The 18,489-nt window shown below is 36.3% G+C and overlaps 1 protein-coding gene across 12 annotated transcripts in view; it reads left to right on the top strand.

The window, feature by feature from the left end:
• YAP1 (Yes1 associated transcriptional regulator) overlaps positions 1–18,489 on the top strand; it is a 112,380-nt gene that overhangs the window by 63,288 nt on the left and 30,603 nt on the right. For 4 of the 12 annotated variants that reach the window (XM_069470926.1, XM_069470930.1, XM_069470928.1 and 1 more), the window contains exon 4: positions 12,360–12,479. The exons of 4 other annotated variants lie outside the window; for them this stretch is intronic. In XM_069470926.1, coding sequence (XP_069327027.1) covers positions 12,360–12,479 — 120 coding nt within the window. The remainder of the gene's footprint in view (positions 1–12,359; positions 12,480–18,489) is intronic. 4 more of the 12 variants (XM_069470927.1, XM_069470931.1, XM_069470929.1 and 1 more) reach the window with 1 other exon arrangement.

Here is an 18,489-nt window from a genome sequence, read left to right as displayed (position 1 = left end):
GAATAAAGAATATAAACAAATGGACAATGTGTCAAATATTTAAAAGTGAAAGGAAGAAAAGCCACTTATGGGTCAGAGTGATTGGCTGGGGATGGAGGGAGATGATATTTTTGATAGCCTTTCCAGTGGAGGCTTTTGTGCATTGATGTCTTTTGTGCAGAAATGTGAATGAACTGAGGGTGAGGGCCGTGTGAATATGTGGGGTAAAGGGGAGGAATGTTCCATACATAACACAGTAGTCAGTTAAAGGCCCTGAGGCGTGTTGGGGGGGGGGGGGGAAGCAAGGAGCTTACTGCAGCTAAAGTACAGTCAGTGAAAGGCACCATGGAGACCATATTACATAGGTTCTTGTAGGTTTTGAACAGAGGAGTGACATGATCTGAGTAAGTTTTTTAAAAGTAGGGAGGTTTTAGGGCCACGTGCAGTGGCTCATGCCTGTACTCCCAGCTACTCGGGAGGCTGAGATGGGAAAATTGCTTGAGTACAGGAGTTCAAGACTGCAGCGAGCAATAATTGCACCACTACACTCTAGCCTGGGCAACAGAGCAGGACTCCATTTCTAAAAAAATAAGTAAAAAAAAAAATAGGGAGCTTAGCTTAGGGGGCAGTTGTAATAAACCAGGGGAGAGGATGACCAAAGTGGGGATGGTGGTATGGTTGGGTTCAGGACCTGAGTTTTAGTGGATGAATTAGAGTTAAGTTTGTTGAAGAAAAAGGAAGGGAAGATAAAAAGTAGCTAGCAGTGTTTGGGCGGTTGCTGAGGCTTAAAACCCCTAGCACCATATAGCTAGGGGTGGTTGCTGAGGCTTAAAACCCCTAGCACCATATAGCTAGGGGTAGAATGATGGGGATATGAGGCTGAAGACATCTTCCGGTTGCCTTCGTGTATAAGCTAGGTGAGAAGTTTGAGCCTTATCGTGAAAATTTTAAGACACCATTAAAAATATGACTTTTCTATAGGGGGTCTTCTGTGGTTTTTCCCTATTTTTGTTAATTGGTCATTGATCTTTGAGACCCAATCTTTCATTTTCTTATATTTAAACGTGTCCCTTTATATATATTGTACATGAATTTTAGTAAGTTAAATGTAGTATTGGAACAAAATCATAGAACTATTCCAGGAAAGAGGAGGAAATTGACTTTTAAGTACCTACTATGAGCCATGACCTGTGTCAAGCACCACTTGTTTAAACCTCTATTTTATAGATAAGGAAAGTGAGCATCAAGCTGGTTAAGGAATTTGCCCAAGGTTAGAAGACTAATAAATATTAGATCCAAGGTTTGAACCTGTCTGTCTGAATTAAACCCTTTATAGTTGGTCTCTAACTTATGCTGTCTTCTAGAGTTGAATATGAGACTAAAATCATATTTAATTTCATTTATAATGTATCAAAGATTTTTTTTTTTAACCAAGTAACCTGGTGAATGGTACTTTTGCTATATTTGTAAAGTTTGAGTTAGTGGTAGTTCTATGAAAGGTTTAGTCAAACAAGTGAACATATTAGTTTCCTGTATTCTAGAGTAGTGTATCTCAATTTGTAACGTGTAGAGGAATCACCTAGGTATTTGTTCAAATGTAATTCTGATTCAATAGGAATAATGGGACCTGAGATTCCACATTTCTAATAAGTTTCCAGGTGATGCTGATACTGTTGGTTCACGGACTGTACAGATAGAAGACTTTTGAATGGTTTAAGTGTAAAGCCATAGAAATACCATTAGCGATCTTTTTTTTTCCTATTATTTTTCCTATTTTAGGCTGGAATGGAACTTTTACTGAGTGCCTACTACAAATGAATGACTACATCATTTCATGACACTTATTTAATGTAAAAACTGCAAAAAAGTTATCTACTTCTTTAAATCTGTGATTTATAAAAGCACAAACTAAGGATATGAGAGATTTTAACTAGACAAAGACCAATCATTCTTTCCACAGATAAGTTCTCAATCATGTCAGCTAAAACTTTTATGTTTGGTGGCAGTACTAAGCCCTGGAGAAACAAAGACTCTACGCTCTTGAAGTAGAGACCTTTTTGAGCCTGCTGAGAAAAGAAGGATGCAGGCAAATGGTTAGGGTACAGTGAGGCATCTGCTATAAAGGAGACTTGAGCACAGCTATTGGGGCACATGGTATACTAATGAGTAGAGTACAGGTTAAGTAGTAGTACCAGGATTCCAACGTGAGACTTCAGATGTATGGTCTAGAGTTTTATCATAATCAGTTACACTGCCCATTGTGCTTTAGAAGGGGTTTGGACTCATCAGCATGTTCTAGTAGTTTGGTGGTAGAATCTTCTAGCTACCTATAATATATGGGAACACCTGAACTAAAGGGTGGGTAAATGGGCTGGCCACCATTCTCGTATTTGTTTGCTTGAAGCTGATTTTCAATCAGGGATGGGGAACCTGCAGCCTTCTGATTTCAAGATGGTTCTTTTTTAAGCATCAAAGGAGGCAAGAAAAGCTCTTTCTCTGCTGTACCCCTTTTAATAAAAGAATTTGTTCTGTAAAATTTGGATTCAATCAAAAGGCTGCACTTAAGGACCTAGAAGGCCATAGGTTCCCCCCTGAGAATAAAGCAATTACTTGGGAAGCCAGAAGAAAAATCCTTTTTTTTTTTAACCAAAACTTGTTTTATAAACTACTTTTTCTTCAATAAATGCATTTGTTATTCCATGTTTGGCTTACTAAGGCCACAAAAAAAGTTATAATACAGTCATGCACCACTTAACAACCAGGATGTGTTCTGAGAAATGGGTGGTTAGGTGATTTTGTCATTGTGCAGACATAAACATCATAGAGTGTACTTACACAAACCTAGAAATGGTATAGCCTACTACACACCTAAGTTATATGGTATAGCCTATTGCTCCTCGGCCACAAACCTGTACGGTGCCTAACTATACTGAATGCTGTAGGTAATCATAGCATAATGGGAAGTATTTGTATATCTAAACATGGAAAAGATAATGCGTTGCAACACAATGTTAATGACAGCTACAATGTCACTAGGCAGTAGGAATTTTTCAGCTCCAGTGTAAGTCTATGGAACCACCATTGTCTGTGCGGTCCATTGTTGACTAAAACAACATTATGCAGCACATGACTGTATTTAAAAGTTCCTCAAATTTATGTGATGACTTCTTCCATTGTATCTACCTAAAAATTTTAGTAGTGTGAGTGGAACTTTATTAAGGATTATTTAGGGCTTACATGGTTAAGCATATGAATTTCAGATACTTTATATTTTATGGCAGACTCCTGTAAACAGACTCCATTGAATATGTTTAGTTTCTGTATATTTGGAAAGTCACAAGTCTGTACAGGTTCCAGACCAAAATAACACAGGCTAACCTGGCGTAGTTTCTAATAAATGTTGCCATCTTTGTCCTGAGCAACCTTGCAAAATTGTGTAAATCAACTCATTAAAAAAAAGGAGAATTTTGTTTCTGGATTCTAGGGCAGAATAAGTTCTTCTCATAATACCCACATGGCCTATAGTTAAACTCAGTGTAAAAGAGTGAACACAAGACAGTATGTCACAAGTACTCAAGAAATCAAAACAAGTGCAGTTTCAATGTATAGGTGGGGAAGAGTGGGACAGAATTGAGAAAAGTTTCACAAAAAGAGTTGAATAGAATTTCAGTGGATTGAAAGCAATGGAGGTTAGGAGGAGGCAGGCTCTGAGGGGTGGGCACATTGAGAATGTAAGTGGAAGTGGAAAGTGTGTGACACTGCTAGGTATCAGAAAGATAAGAGTGAACAAGCCATGCAGCTGGGAGGACTGAATTACTAAATTATAATCACTAAATTAATAAAGTGATGGAGGCATCTTATTAAAGAGAAAGCACCCGATGCAGTATGAGAGGAAATGATATGTAGGCAAGGCATCAGGAGGAAGTGGTATTCAAAGTGGAAGGGATGAGTAGGAGTTAGCTAAGAAAACAAGAGTGGAGAAAAGAGTTCCTTCAGGGAGCAACTGCACTTTTGAAGGTTCTGGAGCAGGGAGAGAAAGAGAAGTTAGGGGGACTGAAAGAAGATTGAATGAGTAGTGTGAAATGATCGTGGAGGAATAGGTAGAGCCTGAAGTGTTGGATGCTTTCTGTACCTCTGAATGCTGGACTACAGAGGATAACCCACTAAAAATTTGAGAATTTTTCCTGTGAGAATTAGGAAGCCCTGAATCTGAGAGCTACTTACTTCCTTAGAGGAGGTGAGGCAAGATGATCTTGTGGTACATACAATGTTTAATGTTGGAGTTGAATAATATCAGTTTGGAGGCTACTTGCTAAAATTTAGTCATGGAAATGTGAAAGTTTACGTTAAAGTTTTATTTGAAGGATAAATGCAAATGATGTTTTAAAGTAAAACTCAAAATATGGGGACACATTTTGTGAAGTGTCAATGTCCAGTTAGTAGAGGAGAAGGACTAGTGACCCTGTGAGAGGCATAAAAGATGTGGGAGTCATCTACATGTATATGGCTGAAGCCATGGAATTTCATGAAAGTCCCAGGAAAATATTTTTAAAAACAGAACAATTTGTTATTACTGTTTGTGTAGTACCCAAGAGCATGAATTCTAGAGAGCTCAACCGTCAGGGTTTGAATCTCAGCTCTGCCACTTATTAACTTGGTCTCAGTGATGTTGGCCAAGTTAACTTTTCTTTGCCTTAGTTTCCTCATCTATAAAGTGGGGATAATAGTAGAACCTACGTCATGGGATTATTAAATGAGTTAATATTTGTTTGCAAAGAGCTTAGAACAATACCTTGCATATAGTAAGAACAGTTTATGACTCATCATAAATACATGAGACCAGAATTTCAATACCAAAATTGATCAGAATTTTAGAATTAGTTTCCTTTAAAAGATCACTGAATCTACTTTTCCAGCTACTCCTGTTATGTACTAAGGAAACTACTACTTGATAGTCCTGTACTTTGAACCACTCAGGGTGTGTTTAGTAAACTTTCAGTGTCCTGGGTGACTTCTTTTATTCCTGAATTGTGGGGCAGGTGAGAGGAAGAGATTGATCTCAGTTAATCAAGATTTTCTTGTTTGAGTAGACATTGCAAATGGTTTTTAGTTAGTCATTACTAATGCAAGAGGGTCCTTAGGCAAGAGCAGGAAGTTGATGTTGAGTCATCTTCAGTATTATGACATAGGGTATTTTATTTGTTTTTAAAATATTGCAGGAAGTTAATATTTGCTATAGAAGATAAGTTATCGATCAAGCAGAAGTAGTAAATCCTACATAAAAACTTATTTTGCCCAAGGATAAGTAATTCTAATCTATAAATTATTTTAATTGTATCCTACCGCTTTCTTTTACTCATCCTAATTTAGATTTCTCCCCCTTGTTACATCTCATTAAAATGCTGGCCTTTTTTCTCTCTCTCTTCTTGATACAGGGCCTATTTTTTATCTTCTCTGCTTCCCTAGCAGGCTTTGGTGTGGTAGTCAGGCATGATAACCCAGCCTTGAAAAGCTCCCACATCTTTTCCATGTCTGAAGGCCTAGCTTTAGAGTATGTAAAAGTGACTTGGGATGCAAATGTTTATTGTCCATTCTGACCATAAATTCCAGGGAATTGAAATTACCATTTAGTAATGGTAATACCCGTTAAATGTTACCCATTCATCCCTTTACTAGTTGAAATGAAAAGTTTTCTAGTAGATTCTTGATCATTAAAAACTTAAGTGAACCACTGTACCGCATTCCTTGCTTATTCTGCCCGGTCCACACACACACACTAGCCTTCTAGTCTAGCCTGGAAGAAAACACATATAATGAAAATAACACTGTATGATAGCCAGGTGTGGTGGCTCATGCCTGTAATCCTGCCTAGCACTCTGGGAGGCTGAGGCAGGAGGATTGCTTGAGCTCAGGAGTTTGAGACCAGCCTGAGCAAAAGCAAGACCCCATCTCTACTAAAAATAGAAAGAAATTACCCAAACAACTAAAAATACAAAAAAAAAAAAAAAAAAAAATTAGCCGGGCATGGTGGCACATGCCTGTAGTCTCAGCTACTCGGGAGGCTGAGGCAGGAGGATCACTTGAGCCCAGGAGTTTGAGGTTGCCGTGAGCTAGGCTGACACCATGACACTCTAGCCCTGGGTGACAGAGTGAGACTCTGTCTCTAAAAAAAAAAAAAAAAAAGAAAGAAAGAAAATTATAAATGCTAGGAAATAGGTATAAAGAAAATATTCTGGCAGCACAGAGAAAGTGCTGCTCTTTATTTGCATTGAGAAAGTGAAGAGTTCTCAACTTACCTCCCAACACCTATTCCTTATTTCCATCTGATAATTGGGGGACAATTGTGAAATGAATTTTGGTCTCTTTCTTCATAATAATGGCTTGAGGCCATTCAAGTTTTTTGTTTTTTTAAAGAAAAAGTGCCACCTGTCTTGTGACTGCTTTATCCTGATAAATGGGAGACATTTGCCTCATCCTAGCGGACGTGGCAGTGAACCATACCTAGATGTTAATAGATTGATCTCTGAAGTGCCCAACAGTGAGTAGATGTAGTTGTGAATAAGTTAGATAAATTCAAGAGGCATTTCTTTACCAGCTAAAGAATTCTATATGGTTCTTTTAAATCAGTGGTTCTCAAAGTGTGTTCCTTAGACCAGCAGCATCAGCATCATCTGGGAATTTTCAGGCCCAACCCCTGAACTACTGAATCAGAAAGTATAGGGTTGGCCTCAGCAACATGTGCTTTTAACAAACCCACCAGGTGATTGTGATGCATGCTGAAGTTTGAGGGCACTGTTTTTGATCATCATTCTTTGTGTTGGGAACAGTCAATATCCTCCTTACAGCTATTTGAAACTACATATTGTTAACTGTAGTCATCCTAAAGTGGTATATAGAACACTAGAGTTTTATTCCTCCTGTCTGGCTATAATTTTGCATCCTTTAACAAATCTCTTCCTGTCCTTCTCTTCCCAACCTCTAGTATACTGTGTTCTATTTCTTCCTTCTATGAGATCAATTTTTTTTAACCTCCACATACAGGTTACAACATGCAGTGTTTAACTTTCTGTTCCTGGCTTGTTTTACTCATGTCTTCCAGTTCCATTGCCACAAATGACAGGATTTCATTTTTTTTAATGACTGAATAGTATTTCATGGTGTATGTATACTACATTTTCTGTTTTTTGTTTTTTTTTTTTTTTTGATACTACATTTTCTTTATCCCTTCATCTATTGTTAGATACCTAGGTTGATTTCCATATCTTGGCTATTGTGAATAGTGCTGCAGTAAACATGAGGGTGCAGATATCTCTCCAATAAAAATATTCCCTTTCCTTTGGATAAATTCCCAGTAGTGGCATTGCTGGATCATATGATAGTTGTGTTGTAGTTTTTTGAGGGACTGCTCCATACTTTTCTCCATGTGGTTGTACTATTAATAGTTTATAATCCCACCAACAGTATATAAGAGTTCCCTTTTCTCCACATCCTCCCCAGCATTTGTTTTTGTCTTTTTGGTAATAGCCATCCTAACTGGGGTGAGATGATACCTCATTGTGATTTTGATTTGCATTTTCTGATGATTAATGATGTTGACCATTTTTTCATATATTTATTGGCCATTTGTATGTCGTCTTTTGAGAAATGTCTCTTCAGATCATTTGTCCATTTATTTTTTTTTTTTTTTTGCTGTTGAGATATTTTAGTTCCTTGTATAATTTTATATATTAATCAAGTAGTTTATTGGATGAGTAGTTTGAAAATATTTTCTCCCATTCTTTAGGTTGTCTTTTCACTTTGTTGATTGTTTACTTTGCTGTAGCAAAGCTATTTAAAGATCTAGTCCTTGCCTTTGATCCACTTTCTTTCAATTTAGGAAAGCATCCATCCTATTTTGGGCCATCTCTCCACATAACATTATATTTTTACCCAGAAAGTGTTAAATGAAAGACATAAATAAATATAAAGTGTTCTTTTCTGTTTGGCGTATATATTTTGGTATAAATTTGAGTGCTCACACAGTTATTTGTATAATTACTCTAAAATATACACATGTAATTCTCTAATTGGGAATATGATGAGAAAATAAGCAATGGTCACTACACTATTGATTTGTACTGAGCTCATTTCTCCTTTATATATTCCTATCCAAAATTTGTGTGTTTAGAGGTTTGTTTCTGATTGTTTACATTATAGAACCGTATTGGTGAAAAGTTTCCTGAATTTAATTTTTGAAATCTTTTTTTTAGTGAAATTAATACTTAATGATTAAGACTTGGGTATAAAAGATAAAGTCACTATTCCACTTTGAGAATTTAATCTATGGACACACTGGCATAAGTTTTGTAATGATGTATTTATATCTTTAGGAAGCAGCATATTGTATGAGTTAAAATGAAAGCAGAAGCTCTAAAATCAGACTACCAGGGTTCAAGTCCTGGCTCTAAATTTAATTGTCTACCTTGTTACTAAACCTCTTTTAGCATCACTGTTCATCTGTGACACTGTGTAATCCACATCTGTATAATGTAAGAATAGTACCCAGTGAATGGAGCCACTGTGTGGATTTAAATGTAACAGTGTCATCATGATATGATGGTGGTAATGGAACTAATGGTGGAGGAGCTGCTGCCGTAACTGCCCCATGGGTTGTGTGTTGCACTACTGTTTATAACAGAAAAAAATTTAGTAACAGTCTTGATATCCAACGCTGGAGAAAGGGGTAAATGAATTTTAGGGTATCGGTACAGTAGGATCTATGAAGCCATTAAAAAAGAATGTGTTGTGTCAAGAAAAGATGCTCATAGTATATTAAGTGAATAAAGCAGGAATGGTACAGGTAGAGCACATACCAATGTGTATGCGTGTATTACAGATTGCACAGGAGAAAAATCCAGAAGCATGTCACAAAAATGGAAATTTTCCATTTTCTTGCTGGGGAGTGGATTTCAGGGAACTTTTGCTTTCTATTATGCATTTCTGTAATGTTTAAGGATTTTTTTTAAATTTAAACAAAGTGTAAAAATTAACTCATAAAAGTTTAAGGGCAAAAGACATCAGACTAGTAACATTTGTCATTTTCATTCTGTTTAGAAACATGTTAATTGAGAATAATATGTGTACTACATGATTTTAATCTTATTTATAGAAAGTTCAAAGTATTACTTGAAAGACTGGACATTTATTCTTCCATTAAACATTTATTAAGCAACTATTCAGGAATGAGCCTACAGATTTGTAAAGATGAGTGACCTAGTCATTACCAGAACAAACATGTAAACAAGTAATTACAGTTCTGTGTTAAATGTTAATAGAGAATAGAAGGAGAAACTAAATTTTTGTCTGAAGTGATCTGGAAAGACTGAATTGAAGAGGTGACATCTGAGCTGTCTCTTACAGGATGAGTTTTTGGGGGGTGCAAGATGTCTGACAATGGGAACAGCATGTACAAGAAGATGGTATGATTTTATGAAAAGTTGGTAGGGAAATTGGGATTCTGAAGATTTAAGTGAGTCCAACTGGTAAAGGATTTGGGCAGGCATTTTCCTCTTGATGGTAGAGAGCAATAGAAATGTTTTTTAGTAGGGCAAATCAGTGGCATAGAAGTTGATTAGGAAGTATTTTAAGAAGAAAACCTTGGTGGCTGTTTGATAGAGGACGCTGGAGTGAGGCGAGATAAGTTAGTCACTGAAGAAGGAAGCTCTATATCACTTAAGAAAAAGAGCTGGTAAGTATTGATAGCTGAGTTCTTAGAGGTGGACTGGGGCAGACCAATCAGAATGTAAATGATTCTACAGTATGGAATGAGTGCAACACGTAGGAAAGTTTGGTTTGTATCCAGGCTAGCTCTTGTGTTTCTAACTCAACTGAAGTGGAAAGTGATGCTGTTAACAAAAGATAGGAGCCACATTGGTGGCTTGCACCTATAATCCCAACTGTTAATGCTTGGGAGGTTAAGGTGGGAAGATCGGTTGAAGCCAGAATTTCGAGGCTGCAGTGAGCTACTGCAGTGAGCTACACCACTGTCCTCCAGCTTGGGTGACAGAGGAAGATCCCCATCTTAAAAAAAAAAAATCCATACAGTCAAGCAGATTTGAAGGCTATAATGAGGTCTCTTAGGGTAGTCGAGTTGAGGCTCCCAAAGTCGCTCAGTGACTGTTGATTTGCTCACCATCATGTAGTCATGTGGTATTTTAGGAACTTAAATTTTAAACATAGTTACTTGTTTTTCAAAAGCATTTTATAATCAAGCCATCTTTAGTAGCAAACCATTAATTTTCAGTTTTAGAGTTCTGTCTTCCTGGAGGAGAAATAGAGCCTAAAGTGACAGTGAAGGCCAGTGAGAAACGCTTTGTATGTGTTATATGTGTGTTTATATATGTTAAACAGTTTTGCTTTCCATTCATCTTTTAGTAAACTTAGAGTGCCTACAGCAAATTCTAACTCTAAACTTGGTTAGCATCATATAGAGCTCCACATCCAGGACAGGGGGTGGGAGGCTTCCCCCTATGGACTCTAGACATACAGACTATTCCAGTTCCACGCATCTGCATTTCCTAATAGGATTTTGCTCCATTAAAGCAGACTTTTGACAATACAGTAGCAAATTGATCTGTTCCTAATACCAATGAAACTGGCCTAAAATTAGGGCTTTGGGTCCCATAGGCTTTGTGTGAGTGGTCAGTTTAACCAAAGTTACTTACTCAGCATTGCCCATGAGGCTGGCTTGGACTGTCCATATAGAAAGAAGGAACTTGTTCCATTTTTGCACAGGATAGTCTTGAATTTGGGAGATGAATGAAAAGAAGTGTAGTCATGAATAGCGATTGGTCAGAAATCAGGCTGCCTGGGTTTGAGTCTCATCCCTGATACCAACCAGCTTTGTGATCTTGTACCAGACTTAACCATTTTGTGCCTTGATTTCCTCATTAGAATAAATAGTACTACTGCTTATGTCATTTGTTGTTGTAAGGATTAAATGAGTTAATGTACATAATATACATAGAACAGTGGCACGTGGTAAGTACTCAATTCATGTTAGTCCACAGAAGAAAAGATTTTAGTAGTGTACTTGTACTCTGTTCTAGTTTATACCTCTTGCCTTGCCTCTCCTGACTCCTGGTGGTAATGGGAAGTTGGGGTGTTGGGAGGGACAAGGAGATGAAGAAATATGGGCTGGGCGCGGTGGCTCACGCCTGTAATCCTAGCACTCTGGGAGGCCGAGGCGGGTGGATCGCTCGAGGTCAGGAGTTTGAGACCAGCCTGAGCAAGAGCGAGACCCCATCTCTACTAAAAATAGAAAGAAATTGTCTGGCCAACTAAAATATATATAGAAAAAATTAGCCAGGCATGGTGGCGCATGCCTGTAGTCCCAGCTACCCGGGAGGCTGAGGCAGTAGGATTGCTTAAGCCCAGGAGTTTGAGGTTGCTGTGAGCTAGGCTGACGCCACGACACTCACTCTAGCCTGGGCAACAAAGCGAGACTCTGTCTCAAAAAAAAAAAAAAAAAAAGAAAGAAATATTTTTAAATACTTTAGTAATTTATTCTGGGCCTCTCTTTTCATTGCTGTTACTTCCCAAAAGCAATCATCTTGTTTCCCTACCCCCATAGAAGTAAAAAAAATCTTTTTAGTTAACTAAACTTCAGTCCCATCTTATATGATGTTTCCTCACTCTACAACTTTGAAATGGTATCTTTCCCCGTTTTCTTCCTGAGTAATTTGCTTTCCAGAAGCTTTAGCACTGCTACCCCCTTCCAAGTTTCTAAGAAACTTAAACTTCTAACCATAACCCCCACCTCCTAGCAATTTCTGGTCTACTTAAAAATAAGCCTTGTTTGGACTGTAGTTTTTGATATTACAGTTTTCCTGATGTAAGCCAGTCACCTGAAGAGTGAAATAAATGGAGCTTGGCAGTTTTAGCTAAGGTGTGCTTTATATAATAAATTGTATGTTTATGATGATACTTTAGATATTCTAAGAATACTTGCATGTATTCCTTATTAAAGAACTTCGAGTTCCAGGGAAGGTACTGTCACAAAACTGGATTGGTGGGTGGTCCCTGAGCTGCAAGCACTTTTATGTCTTGTATTAACAGTAATAATAATTATTTTGGTCATAACTTCCAAAAGGATTTTTTTGAAAATCTTTTTTTTTTTTTTAATTTGTGTCTTTAGAGATGTCAATTATTATTGGATGGTTTCTTTTTAGTGGAGAAGAATCAGGTATATAGGTTTACCTTTCTTCTCTGAACACAGGCTTAAATCTGTTTTAATGAGTTGCTTTGTGTCAAGATGTGTTTTCTTTTTAAATTAGTACCCCTTCCACTTTTTTTAGGTACACCAAATAAAAACCAACCATGATTTTTTTTCTGTATTATAGGTCCTCTTCCTGATGGATGGGAACAAGCCATGACTCAGGATGGAGAAATTTACTATATAAACCATAAGAACAAGACCACCTCTTGGCTAGACCCAAGGCTTGACCCTCGTTTTGGTAAAGGTTCATCTCAAAACCTTTTTAGATATTTTTAATTACTATTTTTTGTATGTGAATTTGAGAAAGCACATTTAAATAAAATTGCATTGGTTTACAATATTAGAAAATGACTGCCCACCCAACTTTTACAACTACTATTTTTATACTTATCATTTAAAACTTGAAAGATTTATATCTAAATCAGGTTTTTAGTCTGGGTTCCTTGGGTTAGGGTGGGGGAATATTGTAGTGGCTGACTAGCCAGAATCACTCTCCCTTTCACATTTTGGGGGAGTCACAGTGATCTTATTTAAAATGATCTTTTAGCTGCAGTAATAATCAGGCTGTCATGCAACATCTAAAACCTGGATTGGCTTTTGTCAGTGACCTGGTGTCTGCTTCTGCTTAACTTCTGTGAGTGATGAGTACCATCCCATGCCTGGGTATTGTCGTGTCTCCCATCTTGGGCAAGGGGGAATGTCACCCCAGAAATGGTCCAGTGAAAGCAATTTCCCCTCTCTCCCCCCACTTTCTTTCTACTGTGTCTCCCTCTATTTCTGTGTCTTTCCTTCTCTCTTTAAAATAAAAGTCCTTTTCTGTTTTTTTCATTTAGGAAACAAAAAGCAAACCATATTCCCCTCCAGATTATAAGAATAAATCACCATTTGCCCGAATGAACTCTCCCCTCCCAAATGTATATATTTTGATAAGGATATTCTAGTTCTTTGTTACCTTTTTATCTCTCTATCTACATATATTTATATATATATGTAGGATTTTTTTTCTTTTTCTGTTTTCAGTTTATTCATTTGTGTTTCAGAGATATTTTTCCAAAGCCATGGAAAATGGATCTAAAAAGCAGCAGATAATTGTGGTTTTGAAACTTTGGACTAGATGCAGCTAAATGAAAACAGTGTGCAGATCACTGAGTAGGTCAGACTGAGGGGACTCAGAACCTTTGAAGCTTTACAGGGGTTGACCTAACAACAACTGCGGGGCCCTTGGTGGGGGTGGGGGGAGGAATTAACTCTGTGAATGCCATCAAAACACAACCCTGGGGGCAAAAAAGAAAAACTCTATCTGGAGCTGGTTGGGTAAAATAACATCCCTGTCAGGAACATTATGAACAGTTCTCCTGTGTCTTATGTATACCTTAAAGAAACAAACACTATTTGGGTTTGCCCCAAACTGACTGACTGGTTAGCTTTATGGACTGACTTAACCTCCTATTCAAATAAAATCAAAGGTGGGGTCAGGGCAGAAACTGTCATTTTGACAGATATCCGGTTTGGTTTAAATGCTGGCTTTTTGAGCTTCAAGACCTGTTTGGGTGTTAAAAAAGTAATGTGGCATGTTAATAATTTGCAACTTTAGATTCTCTTTAATATTTGAATAAGCCCTTGTGGTTGAAGCAGGAAACCAAGTAAGGTAGAGAATTTAATAAATGTTGCCATTTGTATGGACTGGAACAATAACAACCATGTTTCCGTAAATCATCTTTAGTGAAATGAATTCAGTTTGCCCACATTTTGGGAATTTTAAACAATGGTGCAGTAGTTTTCTTCTCTAACATAGGGTTATGAAAGATGATGATTACCTCTTTACTAACTGCAGAGATCAAAAATTAGAACAAAGCTTTTTTTAAAAAAAAATAGTCTTTGTTAAAATGGTAAAATAAAACAACTTTGCTCTGAGCTTAAATAGATCTATTGATTACACACATAGCTTGGTCTTTTGTTTTGAGGGGGGAATACTCCGTCCCTACCTCCAACACGTATGTACACACAGGCTTACAATTAGTTATGCTCAAAAGTTTCATAAAATTCTCTTATTGCATTTAGTTTCCCTTTTTGGGCCCACTGTGTATGTGTATTCCAGACAGGCTTGACAGTATGCCAAAGCTTTTTATTTTGTGGCCCGACTTTTAATCTGTTCCAGACCTTTTCAGTCAGAGAGCTCAAGTGTAACTGAAGGGGGTGCAGCAAAGAAAAAGCGTGCGGGTTTCTCTGATCTAGAGTGACAGCAAATAGAGACAGGCTGTTAGCTGCTGGATTTGAAGTTTTCCTTGAAATCTGAAGTTCTATGTAGTGGATTGTGTTTTATCTCTGCCAAAGAAATATAAACTATCCCCTTATTTCTGACCCTTTGGGCCATGCAAATATAAACAAATGGTTTCATGGTTGTAGAGTTTGCTTTCCTATATTCTTGAAATCTATATTAAAGTATTTATCAATTCTCAGCTTAAATCAAATAGACGTGTGTCTTTTGGCATCTTAGAATGGGATGTACACCCTTGTATAAGCTTAATTTTATTACACCTTCAGCCATCAACACCTTTTATATTACTATTTTTTTCAGATGCTTTAAGATTATATTTAGAATCCAGTCATATGCTTTAAGATTAATTATATTTAGAATACAGTCATATGCTGCATAATGATGGCTTAGTCAGTGATGGACCACATATACAAGTGGTCCCATAGATTATAATATCGTTTTTTTACTGTACCTTTTCTATGTTTAGATATGTTTAGAAACACAAATATTTCACTATTGTGGTACAATTGCCTACAGTATTCAGGTTGTACAGGTTTGTAGCCTAGGAGCAACAGGCTATGCCATACAGCCAAGGTGTGTAGTAGGCTATGCCATCCAGGTTTGTGTAAGTACACTCTATGGTGTTTGCACGACAGTGAAACTGCCTAATGACATGTTTCTTAGAACATCTTGGTTGTTAAGCAATGCATGGCTATATTTAGAAAAATTTATCAGTCCTTCACATCCCACTTGATATTAATAAATTATGTAATTTTAGGAAATTAAATAGTTGTAGATTGATTCTTTTTTTATCTGACTTTTTTGTTCTTTAACATTTAAAAACTATATCTTTGATATTTAGATTGCTTTAGAGAAATTAGTAATTTGTAGTAAATTATGAAGTGATATCAAATAGCAATAAAGATGCACTGATATTTATTGAGCTTTGGAAAAAAGAGGGCTTTTTTTTTGTTCTTTGTTTTTTAAGGAATCGTATTAGGAATGTTTTTACTCTGTATTAAAGAAAATGAGTCCTTGAGTATTATGAAAACCATTAAGTCATTTCATATAAACGTGAGAGATTTTTTTCCTAGAGATGTACTGATAAACATGAATAGTCTCAAGTTTAAACATTACCTTGTATATTATAGAATTATTGTTTTATATAATACAGTCATAAGGATATTTTCCAGTAAAAGCCCTGATGAAAACATACATTAAAAACAAATTTTTTGTTTCTTGATTTTTTTTTTCTTTTTTTCCTTGCCAACTCTTTTTTTTTTTTTTTTTTTTTATTTAATTTTACAGAATCAAATAGTCTAACAGTATATCTTGTTAGATACAGTATGTCCTCATAATGTATACATTATTTCTTGTACAATGATATGAAATAATATGGGAAATGTTCATGATAAATTATTAAGTGAACAGTGCAAGTTAAAAACAATAGTTTCATATTTTTTTCCCCACCCCCCCTTTCCCGAGTCAGCACTTGCCAACTCTTTTAAATCTTTCCTGATGCTCCTGAACTGTCAATATTTGGTTTTGGAATTAAGATAGAGAAGAAAAGATGTATATTTTAGATAAAAGAACTATTGCTAACTAAAAATTATTAACAGATAAACCTTATAAAATTTGGCCCTGAAAAGGAATTTGAGTCCTCTAATCAGCATTTTTCAGTGGGGGGAATGCTACTATTCTGGGCACTGCAGGGCATTCAACATCTCTGGCCCACTAAATGCCATACAGCCATCTGGTCATTGTGACTCCCCAAATTACCAACACATAGTAAAAAGAAAAAAAAAAATCCTGGGAGAGGTTGGGAATATTTCCCAAAATCTGAGCTCCTTTGAGATCTAGGGAAATCATAAACTATCCAGGGTTATATAGTTAAGTGACAGAACTGAAATCTGAACTTGACTTTGACACCTATAATTTATAAGAAATTTAGATTGAATGCAGTTAATCTTTTATAAACATACCTAATATATCAATACTGATACATGGAAATTTCAGAGGGAGGAAGATGACAATGGTTAATGCCCTTGTATCCTATATTGTGACTCACCTTAAGGGAATTACCCATAGGTAATGAGTTTCTAATAAGATCTCTTATTGGAACAGACTTTGAAGCCATCTAGTTGAATTGTCTATGCAATTCATGCCTCACTTCTAGCATATTCTTAAGAGATTGTCTTTCATTCTTAGCTTTGACCTTTCCCTTGACTGGCTTACTGCATTATAAGGTAGTCCATTCTACATAAGGAAAGTTTGCTTCCTTTTATTATCCAAAATCTTATGTTCCTTCACATTTGTGAATACAGCTCTAATCCCAGCAGTGTTCTTTTCTAACTGTGGTTTCTCCAGTTTTTCATGTCTTAAGAGTTTTATGCTCTTTACCAATTCACTTACCTCTACATGTCTTTCATTTTACTAGTACCTCTTTAAATGTGATATTCTGTGGTATTTTATGCATACAGTATCCAGTGAGAAAAATAGTTACTACATTGCTCTGACCTGGCATTTTCTATGCCTTCCAAAAATCCATTTTTCAAATCTACAGTAGAGGCTAGCATCCTTTTTCCATGTGGTAATTATACAATGTACATGATTCAACTGAATTAAATTATGATTTAGAAAAAATTGCCTACTGAATCGGGAATCAAGAGACCCAAGTTCTTCTGGTATCACAATGTAACCAACTGGTTCAGAAAGATACCTAACTTCTCTTGACTTAATTTGACTCATCTGTAAAATGTGACTGACTGGGTTAGACTGAATGCTCTTAACAATATTTTCAGTCCTTAATTAACTGAATATAATATGCTAGATTTCGAATTCTTCAATAACTGCTTTGGACCCCTGCTTAAGGTTACTTCTCAATAGCCTTTTTGATTTGAGTGTGTTGAGGTTTCAGAGATACTTTTGAACTATTTATTGCACCATTTAAGTTTAGCTTTTGGTCCTCTGGTCACAGTTGGGAATTACTTTTGAAGAGGAGACAGGGAAATCTTTCAACCTTTAATCTAAAGATAAGCCTTATCACATGGTGAGTATGCCCAGGCAGATAAATCTGATGGGGGGGGGGTGGGAAGTGCTGGGTGGGATATTTAAGCTTTGTCCACACTCTCAAACTCTTGGAAGCATATAGCAGATTTAACATGCTCATATTAGCAGGGTTCAGCTTTACTACCTTAGAGATGGTGCATTGTTAGTAGTTTATGTCTAAAATTTAGAATGCCCATAAAGTTGTCATGACAGAAAGTCTCACATAAGCAGATTTGAAACATAGTTTCAGGCTGTGTTCAGCTATATCTGATTTAATACATACTGTTAGAGATTGTTGCTAATTGTTGCTCTCACTACATTTTAATTTAAAAAACAAGCATTTGCTGAAATGAATATTTTAATACACAAGATTATAGAATAAATATCAAAATTAGTTCAATACTTGAGTTCCGTGGTTTTATTCATTTTTTAAAAATTATGTTAAATTCAGTAGGATATATTCTAAAGTAAACACCTTTAGTTATATCCTCTGTACAGTATGTCTCAACTGTGTGTGTTTTTTTAAATTTAGCTTTTTATTTTTGAAATGTTTAGTTTTTATTTAAAAATTAATATTTTGGTTAGCCAGGAAAAACAATTCAGTAGGATAGTACCAAAATAGTTTATTAATTAATGGTAAACAATTTCTCTGCTCACCAAGGGTGAGTAGACATATGTTTAATGAGCTTAAATTGGTATGTAATTTCTGTGATGCAAATAGTTAATTATACTGTGAAGAAATGTTTTTGTTTACATAATGAGTACATCATTCACACGGGATTTTTAAAACTTAAAAGTTTAAGGCCTGTAATGCTAGCACTCTGGGAGGTTGAGGCAGGAGGAGTGCTTCATCTTAGGAGTTCCAAACCAGCCTGAGCAAGAGCGAGACCCCATCTCTACTAAAAATAGAAAAATTAGCCATGTGTTGTGGTGCGTGCCTGTAGTCCCA

The sequence above is a fragment of the Eulemur rufifrons genome, chromosome 6, assembly GCF_041146395.1.
Source record: "Eulemur rufifrons isolate Redbay chromosome 6, OSU_ERuf_1, whole genome shotgun sequence".
NCBI classification, from domain to species: domain Eukaryota; kingdom Metazoa; phylum Chordata; class Mammalia; order Primates; family Lemuridae; genus Eulemur; species Eulemur rufifrons.
Note: the sequence above shows the minus strand (reverse complement) of the source record. Positions and strands in the feature narration are given on the sequence as shown.